At 40.3% G+C, this 10,981-nt stretch overlaps 1 protein-coding gene across 1 annotated transcript in view; it reads right to left on the bottom strand.

The window, feature by feature from the left end:
• Positions 1-718: 718 nt before the first annotated feature.
• SHISA9 (shisa family member 9) overlaps positions 719-10,981 on the bottom strand; it is a 174,885-nt gene continuing 164,622 nt past the window's right edge. Inside the window, exon 4 of the mRNA XM_030958074.1 lies at positions 719-3,348. Within this exon, the coding sequence (XP_030813934.1) occupies positions 2,981-3,348 (368 nt within the window). The 3' untranslated portion in view covers positions 719-2,980. The remainder of the gene's footprint in view (positions 3,349-10,981) is intronic.

Below are 10,981 nucleotides of genomic sequence, written 5' to 3'. Positions count from 1 at the left end.
GAAGCTGGGTTTCCTGACTCCCTGTTTCTTCTTCTGAAATTTATTCACTATCATTTTAGCAAAGAAAGGAGAAGAAGCTACCCAAACTCTCCACGAAGCTTGTCAGCTTTATGAGCCATTAGCACTACTAAAAGCCTGTAAGGACTTTCTGTTCCAGCAGACTTGGTACACAGATGTTGTGTACAGGATCTTCTCTAATTAATATATAAAATTTTTGAAGCAGTATACATCAGTGCTTCATTTGCTCTGGCTGAGTAGTTGCAATGCTTGGACGTGTCTGAAGCTTATTGCAAAACTCCCATGCATTCATGAGGATCAGCCTCTGCCCTTGGGCATGCTTACCTTTTTGTTGTTTTTCCTCAAAACATTAATTAACTGATTAAGTGGCACAAGGTGTGTGTGGTGCCTGGAGGCTTACAGGGCACATGAAGTTTTGGTAGGCTGGCAATCCCTGTGTATCTTGTATTGCATATAACAGGCAGTCATAGAGTCACAAAATGGTTGGGCCTGGAAGGAGCTTCAGACATCACCCGGCTTCTCCATAATGCAGATAACATGCAACTGATTTCCAAAGAACCCCTCGTTCACATTGGCAGAGGCAAAGCATCCTTTGTGCTGATATGAGCCCCACTGGCTGCAGTGAGATGCTCCAAAAGCTCAGTTTAGACTCAAAAACTGGCCCACTGATACAAGTTTAGGAATGAGCCAGCAAGTTGGATTCACTTAGAATCAGTTTTATTGCCAGGTAAGAAATTCATAGTAATATAGTGAATACATATGTTTACAAATAAACATTCTTAAAAAACAAACAAACATTTTATTGTAGGAAGTATTATTGGTATCATAAACTCTGTAGTTAACAAGTATTAACACGGGTTTACTTACAGAACATACAGTTACTAAAATATTTCCACATAAAATATGCTCAAGTTACACGAAACCTGTGTGAATTAAGAGTGCAGCTGTAATGTGTATCTAAAGCATATGGATTAACAGCAACATTCCATAAAGGGTCAAATTAAGTCAGCCAGTTGTGAAGGCAATAAAGATTAAAGGAATAAAAGTAAGATAGTGGAGAGTCTGGGTTGTGTGCAAAGTATTTGTCTTGTGGGCTTTGTCTACTTCTGATAGTCTTAAAACATATGATCATAAAATTTAGCAGCGCGCTTATGGAGAGATACCAGTGCTCTCAGGATGCAAATCAATCTTGATATAGCTAAAAAAAATGGTATCTCCATTTAACCAGATTTCAAAATCTTAGCCCTTGCATCCTTGACTAAGCAGAAGCATTGTCAGTTGAGTACAGTAAGAAATGCCACCTCCAGTTCTTCTTACGACATAACAGTTCTCACTCCTCCCTGAATACTCTTCCAGACCTAATCTCCCGAAGAATTGACAGCTGGTGAGAATGCAACTGTAGTAGGACAGCTAGTTGGGATTTAGCCAAGTGACTTGTGTTGGGGGAAGGACAGGAATTACTGAAAGACTGAATGCATTGCCTGCCACCCCATCCCAACTCTGTCTCTTTGTGGATGTGCTGAGGCCTTTACAGGCCCAGGACTGTGAGTTTGCTCACAGTGCACAGTTCAAGTGGTTTCACTCACACAAATCAGGCATCCTGCTCATCAGAACCACAGTCAAGACCATGAGTCAATTGTTTGTTTAGTTTAACCCCAGATCTCTGATGTTTGAGGCTGGACCAGCCTCTTCCACCACACAGCCCACCAAGAGGGAACACCGCTAGAGAAAGCCAAACGATAGAGACAATATACCAGATAACATTTACTTGAACTACAGAGAACTGCCATGGCTAAAAGCAAATACAAAATGAGAGACTAGAGGGGAAAAGTTGAAATTGGGAAAATGAAGGGGCTAACTAAATAGTCCTGACTGTGCAACCACTGCATGGAGATGTAGTCCAGTTTCCTTTCAGAACAAACAGAGGAGGCTGAGCAGGGCAGAACCCTTGTCATCCTTAGCAAAACATGAGGAAATAGCTTAAAGGAACAAAGGGGTCACTTTGAAGAACAAGACTGTCATTGAACAATAGTAATACAGTAAAGGCACCACCCACGCTTAATTTCAGTCTGAAGCAGTTGAAGATAGGCAAAACATTTAGGTGAAGAAAAAATCCTGACAGTCTGCAAAGTGAGAATAGTTACCATCTGCCTGAAAACAGGAGGACTGAGAGGGAATATTCTGATGCCCTTTTTCCCCCAGCAGCTTTCTGTGTCATGTGAAGTGTCTCTTCTTATTTTGGAGGTTCCCAAAAATTTCAAATCAAACGAAGTAAACCGAAATGAAATCTTCTGCTGTTATCATCCTGTTGAATTCTCTACCAGCCAGAAAGGTCCCATATGCTCTTAATCTTAACAGTCTTTATAAATTCCTTGTGAAAGTGTCTTTGTCCCTTAATTTATATATATTTTTTGCCTTCTCTATAGGATGGTGTGAAAGTACAATAGTAGATGTTAGGGATTGTACCAAGATGGTTGCTCTCGGTTTTTCACAGGTCTAGTGATTATTAATAGATTTTATACAAAATTCCTCTCTGAAATAATATATTACAGTATATTGTTCTCTCTCTCTTCCTCTGTCTCAAGGCAGGAACATAGTGTAAATGTTTAAGCAGACATAAAGTTTCTCTAGATTGTGCTACTTCTCATCATGGATTTTAGTTTCAAGTAAAAAAATTTAGTCACAAGGGTTTGTGTCCCATTGTGAAATACAAATGGAGTTTGTAATTCAACCTTCAGTGTGTATTGCTGAATGGTATTAACCCACTCTTCGGCCTACAGCTGGCTGGATACCAAGAGTGTCCAGGTGAAAGTTCCTTTCTTCTGTTTCCTCTTTTTTTGTTGTTTTTTTTTTTTTTTTTTTTTTTTTTTTGCCTTTTGGTTGAGTGTTTGTGTTGTGTATACATTTGAGTGTGGTTTTCAAAGGATTTCATTAGAAAAAAAAAAAGAGAAAGAAAACAAACTCAAACAGTTACTTCTGTCTTGCTGTTGGTTATGAAGTATGGCTGTGGGCCCAGATAGTGCTGGCTGCGGGTGGTCAGTGGGTCACTTAGCGTCGGGTCTCCCATGCCGTGCTTGCCCTTGTTTGGGAACGCTTGCCGCCTCAGGGAGGGGTCGTTGGGATCCCAGGTCTTGTAGTGGGAGTTGTAGCCCAGGGGGTGTGTGTGAATCTTGCCCATCCTGGATTTGCCGTTCTGCCTGGTGAGCCCGCTGTCGATGGTGTAGGCCCTCTCCTCGTCCAGGCGCACCGGGTGCAGGGGCAGGCTCCCCTTGGCCGCCAGCTCCGCCAGGTGCCGGCGCTTGGTGTAGAAGTCATCGTTGACTTTGTCAGCTATTCGGGGTCAAAAGGGGAGGGGACAAAAAGAATCAGTTGGACACAAGAAAAATGGTTTACAGTAGGTCTTACACAGCTCCATCTGCAGACCAGAACATTTACAGGTACATCAGTAAGAGAAATCCACACCACCTCCAGCCCTTATTTTTGCTCTGGAGTTTTGGATGCCATTGTGCCAGGCTTTCATACATGCAGACAAAACCCTGGTGCCCTTGAAGAAAGGACTGTCCCTGGCCCAGTTCACTCAGGTTGTGCTGACATTTACATTTTGGGGAGAAGTCCTATGAATCTCCTCACTGTTCATGTCACATAGCACAGGAAATCCAGGAAGCCTACAGAAGTGCACAGGCTTTCCTGGGAATGCTTCGGCATCTGGGGTGCATTGCTGTGTGAGAGCACATCCCTTTAAATGCAAAGTGACTGGTGGGCGCTTAACCCAGCCAGCTGTAAGGTCTCGTGGTGTGTGATTAGTTGGACCCATTTCTGTTCAATAATGCCTCAGGGCAATATAAGAATTGGATCTGTGCTCCTAAATGGTCAGAAGGTCACTAATGCTTTATGGGGCTGAAAATACTTTGGGTTGTTGAAGGTTGGGTATTTACCCTGTGATTTTACAGACCATGAAAATCCTAAATTCCAGGTTCTGACATAATTTTCTGGGGTCAGCGCCACTAAGAAATACAGCAACGGCCCTGCCAACAAATACTGCATTGCAGTACTCAAATCAGGATTTTGCCCTCTGTGATTTCCTAGGCAAATGTCTTCCAGGGCACACTTTTGCTCAAGTTTGTTATTGCTGGCATTTATTTGGCCTTGCTTGAAAGTATGAACCATGCTCAGGAAGCTAAAGGCATTCTGCAGCAATCCAGCAACTCATTTCAGTTTTGAGACTGAGGTTTAAGGGAAGCTTAGCTGAATTTCGTTTTTTAAGATCTTTCCTTTTATGTAAAGAGTGTTTATTTTCCCCCTTCAAAAATTTAGATGTTCATTTAAGATAGTGCCAAATGCGTAGATCAACTGGCACTGTGTTAATCAGCAGTGGTGTGCTTGGAATATATTTTGTGTCAGCCTGGATTTGACTTCTGCTGTGCCCTAGGTGGATCCATCCATTTTCCTTGAAGCCATGCCATGTAAGGCTTCTCTGCAGAAGTCTGGTGCATGTAGCTGTCTGTACAGCTCAGCTCCTTTTGCATTCATGAGGTTTTTAATTCCCTGCTCTGTTTTTTGTGTAGCTTCTTTCTTTTGCTCTCGCCCAAGTATTCCTAGGAGGCTTTTGTTGCACTTTGAATTTTCTCCCTGTCTCTAGCTCTGAACTGGATCTTTAGGCAAGGCGGGGAAATTCTCAGGAGCATCATATTAATCTTCAAGATCAGGCTTCAGTTGTGCATCCCCCTTGTCCTGGCCCCTCAACAGGGAGGAATATTACCAAAGGCAGTTGCTATTTATTATCTCATGACATTTTTTGTATAAATGACTGTGCAACTGGACTCTGCTCTTAAATCCTTAATTGTGTCGTTAAAGAGGTGTTTCATCTCCAGTTGGCTGAAATTGCTCCTTTCTGTGCTGTCAAATTGGCCTTTGTGTGTTTTACCCAACTCCATCTGTTTCCATTTTCAGGCATTGAGTGAATGCTTTTCTATAGCATACAGGTGTCTTCTGCTTGAAACAAATCACAGAATGTAGATAATGGCCTGCTCTCATTTCAGCCCAGGGCATGCAGTTGCAATTGCTGATAGACCTGTCATGTGTTACAAAGAGAGTCTGTGAAGTTCTGCTTTGATTTTGGAGTAAGTTGTTTCATTTAGAGAGCTGTAATTTGAATAATCAAGAAGTTGTACCTATTTCTCCCTGAAAGAGCTGTTTCCAGTTCTACATGTGGCTTGTCCTTTCAATTTGTTAATATTCTCTGAATGTCACAGAACCATTATGAATAAAAACAGGCTGGAAATGCATTTGCATTACTATTATCTCATTAATCTGTTATCAATAATTGAAAAAAATGGTTGCACAAAAAGCACGGTGAATATTCACACAAGTCTTCATTTATATAAATTTTTACATCAAAGGCACTGCAGGCCAGCTGTTGGGGAGTGATGTCATGTGACTTAGACCTTGGCTATTTATGAAAAGTCACATTAGCTTATATAATTTAAATTCAGCACAGTTAATTATGTCCAGCTTTTAATAGAGATACATTTGTATGCCTGTTTCACATTTAAATAAGTTTAATTTGCATACAAAAATTAAAAATTTAGCTAATCTAACATAGGAATAGAGTAAATGTATAAATTTGTAGTTTTAATTTTGTATTAGTTACGTTGCAGCAATTTGTCTTCTGTAGCCAAGATCTTTAATCAGCTGCAAGGTAAATAATGACTTCTCTTTCTAGAAATAGCAGTGGTGATGCAGCTATGTAAATAATGACCAAAAAATGCAGATATTTTTATTGCCTGACTTTTCATGCCATTTTTCCCTTTGAGACCACAACAAGCTCACACTATGTCCTGAGCTTCTGTCAATTTTTTCTCACTCGCCCCTTTTCCCACTGCAATGGTCCTGGGTCTCTGAATTTTATCAGACATCAGATATGCCACTCAGATCTCCAATCACACTGAGGATGATGTCCTACAGAAGAGTAAATTGTATTCTTGTTGTATGTAAAGGAGACCTTCACTGTTGAAACAGGGAGGAAGAAATCAGCCTCGCAAGGACTGTGCCTCTGACATGTCTGAGGTTGGTTTATGCCCTGTTATAATGCCAGATTTTCAACTGTTTGTTTCTTATGGAAAACCATAGAGAAAGTGAAATAATTCTGTAAATCTGATTCCATTAAAGTTGCTTTAACTAATGCAGTCCATTGTCCATTTCTAGGGACTTCTCACCTGTTCTCTGGAAAATGGGCTTGAAGGAAACAAACCAGGATGTGAACTGTAAATCCTCATCAGCAAAGTTAAGCAGAAAGCTGGCAAACAGCTGCCAAGTGGCTGATTTTGTGTGGGAGAGCTGCTGTTTATGTTTGTCCTGATCAAGTAACACTTTGCAGGCTTTGCCTGAGGATTCTTTCCTGTGCTGGCAGTGGAAGGCAGCCCTGCGCTGAATATTTTAACCTCCCTCAATCCTGTTTTCTTTCTGCTTGCAAGTGAGGTGGACACACAGGCACTGGTACCAAAAATGGGGGGAGGAGATACCATTGTAGCAAATATGAGCAAAATCAGCCGTGATAAACTTGAGTTGTTCAGCTGTTCAAGAGAGCTTTTGGCAACTCTTAGCGCCGTCGTTGTTCTTCTTTCATGCAGGTTTCATAATAGCAGTGGGCTGTGCTCTGTGTGTGACCTGATGCTACTACAGTCTAGAAACAGGGTTTTTTCTTTTCATTTTCAAAGCAGAAAAGATTCAGAACAGTAATATTGAGCACAGTTTTGTAACTAATGTTTTACCAAGAAAAGTATATTAATAGTATCCTGAAGCCAGCTACTTCAAAAATCATCTGTGAATCTGAGGGAGAGTGTTTTTCTTCTTAAGCAGACCCTATAAATATTTTGTGGACTTTAAACATCCGAAGAGATATTTTGGAGTTAGAGGATGGATTTGTTATGTGACCTTAGGTACATGACTCAACTTCCCTCTGCCTCGGTTTCACCTGCTGTAAAATGAGCTGTTAGCACATTGGAGGAGGAACTTGTGTTAGGAAGTTGAATTGCTATTTGTAGAGTATTCGGAGATTTTGGATGAAAGGTGCTATAGAAGTGCCTTTTCCATTGCTTCTGTATCTTGATTGGTAAAAATATGATTTAAAAAGGAAAAAGGAGTAAAAAATTATAATTGCAACATGGCAAAATAATAATAGAAGGGCTTTAATTCTGATTGTTATTGTGTTCCTTCTTCTTGGTAGCTAATTATAAAAATGTTCTCAGTTTCAATATTTCTGTAAGGCTTTTACTTCTTTAGGGTACTGCACCCATGTAGTTACTGTTTTACTGTTCATCTGGAAAAAAATGTTGAAATATGAATTTTTTTCCGGCCTTAAGTGTGAGCCTGCCATGACATGGAAGTTGCACATCTTTCTTCATAATCCACAGTTATGTAACAAAAGCATGGAAACCAGTGAGTCTCTAACCACGCAAATACCATGGATGAAAATGTGTTTTCTTGAATATCAGTGGCAAAAATCCTCGTGGCTGCCAAAGGGACAGAATTTCTCAGTGAGCTTATTTGAATATAAGCTGTATTTGAGAGGTGGCCCTGAAACTGTGTAATGTTCTGTTCCCCAGCTTAAGTAGTCATCAACATCACTGTGTAAGCACTTGTGGCATGGAGTCATGTGGCCATGCCTTATCATTGTGAATGCTTTCTTTTTCTTGTAAAATGTTACACAGGGGTTTAACTCTTTTCCTTACTGACAACGCTCTTATCTCTGTGGGTCCATAACATGGCTCTGAATACTCACACCACTTACAGCTGTGGGAGAAGGCAGAATCCTGAAAGACAATGCTGTCCTACAGTTTTTGTGAAAATAGGCACCTAGGAGTGGGAAGAAGCCTCTGAAGTGAGAGAAGGGAATCCACAAAGGAGTGAGCCCTTATGAAATCTCTAAAGATGCTAAAAAAAACAAAATCAAAACCCCAAATCAAAACTTCTGTGTGAGCTTACAGTCACAGTCAAATATATCAAATTATGTACGGGCACTGTTCCTCACTAGATGTTTGCAGAATTGTTTGTTATCTGAACATATTTTAAGAACTAGTTTGTGAAATGCAGAGCTTTATTCTAGCCAAAAAGACTCTATTTCAAATGAAGGGCTAGAGATGAAGAAAGCAAGGCAGTGGAAAGTGCTGAGGACAGGACAGCAATGGAATTGCTACACTGACACACCACATTACAGCTGAAATGAAGTCAGTGCCTGTTTGTGGGAGGCCTGTGATGCTATCCCTATGTTATGTACAGCAGTTTGTAACAAGGCTTTGCTTCCACAGCCATGGGTTTGCTGAGACCGTGGTGTCATTACCTGAAGCTGTGGGAAACTTCTCTTTCTCTCAGTAATGAAAGTGAAAACTCAAGGAAAGACAGAAGGGTAATGAATCCTGACTCAGAGACAGCATGAGAATTTTGCCCAGGGAAATACTGGGCTGCTGCCTCTGGTGGTGCTGTTGATCCGCTCTGAGTGTGTGATTGCTTATTCATTTGCCTTTCCAAGCTAGCATCTAAGACAATATGTTCAAAGGCTTCCAGGACATAAACCAGCTCTGTGTCAGAGTTCTTGCAGGATTTCATCTGAAAATCAAAGAAGTATCATTTGTACATTAGCACAAGTTTATTCTTGGGTGAGGGGGAAAAATTCACACAGACAGAGGTTGTATTAGCTGCCCCTAGGTATGAATTGGAGCCAATAAATTCACAGAAAAAATGTATTCCATGCAGTAAAACAACTAATGACCTGTGTTTTGAATTAAGGGGCTCACCAACTATCATGGACCATAGAAGTATTTGCTCTGCATGATATGAAGTGGATTGGAAAACAGAGTGCATGGGCAAATTTCAGCTAGACAGGATTCTGTAGGTAGAACGGGGAATGGGCAGGATGGTGTGAGAGATCTGTCTGTGGCCGAGAGGAGAGAGTGTGGTTATCTCATGGCTGGTCACTGTTCTCATCTCAGGCACTGGCGTGGCTCTATACAAGTTGGGGCAATTTTAAACCATACTAAATTTCAGGAATGGAAAAATGCCATTGAAAATCATTTTTGCAGCCCTCCTCATTCTTGTATTGAATTTCAAAAGCTCAGAATTCAGCCTGTGGCCTGCATTGATTTCTGTCCTAAATATTTGGTTTTCTTCTAATTCCATTTTGCCTTTATTCAAGACATTCTGAAAATGAAGACTATTTTATATCTTTGGATTCTTTCCCATGGTTTTTATTTCCTAGTACTGACAGATGTAAAGAAAAACGCATAATGCATAGAACCCCACATAGTTTTGTAGAACCTACTTTTTGTGGCTCAGTGTTATTCCTCTCCTGGCCCCCTTTACCACTTCATCTATTTACTGATTTCTTACAGTGATCTGGAGAGAGACCAAGCACGAAAAGAAAAACCATATCAACCTTTTCTTCTCAGACATTGTTTGAAAAGAGCTTGTCCACCTCCAGACACAAGACTACATTTTGTTTTCCCAGTGAAATAACATTATTTCAAGATATCAGACATGAAAAAAAGATAAATATGTAGGCCCAAACATTTCTTCTCTTCTTTTGATTATTTTTTATGACAGTTTATGAAAGGCTGAGGAGGCCAGAATATTTCTAGGTTTTGAGACACATTAGGAATAGTTTAGGACAGGAATGTAATTAGACTGGGTAAGCGAAGCCTCCAGTCTCAGCAATGCTCTTTAACCCCCACAGCAAAGTCTGCTGCCTGGCTGGGATCAGTGAGACAGATTTTGATGGACTCCTCAGGCATCAGGCAGGATGTGTGCTTCACCAGGAGCAGGGCTGCCATTCTCTGGAACACAAGAGTAGCCACATGGCTGGGAGCAGAGTGCCCCTCTTCTGACAACGTGCCAAAAAGCACAGCACTGCAAAGTCTGGTTTTTTCTTTCTCTTTTTCCAAATGTTTATTTACTGTGTGAGTTTAGGCAGGTTTCTCCTTGGACATGTAAAACAGATTTTCCAGCTGGGCTTTGTATACTTGCCTGCATTGATTTGCATAGTATTAAATTGCAATATTTATGATTCAATTTTGTGAAGTGCTGCAGTGATATTGTGATTTGGTTTTGATCAAAATACTCCAGACACACACACACATTCTGCCTAACCTAGGGACCACTGGCATGCAGATACTCAAATCTAACCAGCAGAAGAAAAACAAGACTTTTCCTGACTAATCAGGATATAGGCTCTGTTAACCTGGAAACAAATGGTGGCTGATTCATGTTAGAATAACATTAGAATTGTAAATGTTTTTAGCAAACATGAAATCTGTTGCATGCAGATAGACAAAGATCACGCTGCTTGGTTGTATCCTCAAGTGATTTAACATTTTAAATTCAAGTACCAACATGCTAAACTGCTGGTTCAGTATTGTACAATGAATGGCAAATTTTAGAGGAAGTAAGAGCACCAATTCTATTCTTGATCAAAGGGATGAAATTGTAAAAGAAGTCTAAGAGAATTATGTATTAAAATCTCTGACTTTTCTTTGAAAATGCAGCCAGTGGCATTCCTGTAACTGTAAATCTGTTTTTTCATTTTTTTTTCCTAAAGTCCTCTAAGCTTGTGGCTTTCATGGCTTCTACAATGGCAAATAAATATGAAAAGTTCTACTGTGAAATATTTATTTCATTTTATCTCATTTAAACATATTTATCAGGTTTTTTACTGGAAACCTTATATATGGTATGAAAACTTGCCTTTTGAAATAGAAACTATCTAAGGAGTCATGCTGTCATGCTTAACTTCTGAATAAAGCATGACTGCAGCATAAACTGATTCAGGGAAGGAGGGTTTGGCTTGCTTTCTAAAAATGCTGTCCAAAGCCAAAGAGGTTAACACTTAGGAGATTTGCTTAAAAGGCTTCTTCCACTTCTTCCTCCGGTAATCTTGCTTGCTTTTTCACTGGGTGGTTTTTAATGCTTCTCA

The sequence above is a fragment of the Camarhynchus parvulus genome, chromosome 14, assembly GCF_901933205.1.
Source record: "Camarhynchus parvulus chromosome 14, STF_HiC, whole genome shotgun sequence".
Lineage (NCBI taxonomy): Eukaryota > Metazoa > Chordata > Aves > Passeriformes > Thraupidae > Camarhynchus > Camarhynchus parvulus.
The sequence above is the reverse complement of the archived record's forward strand: the minus strand, read 5'-3'. Positions and strand labels throughout refer to the sequence as shown.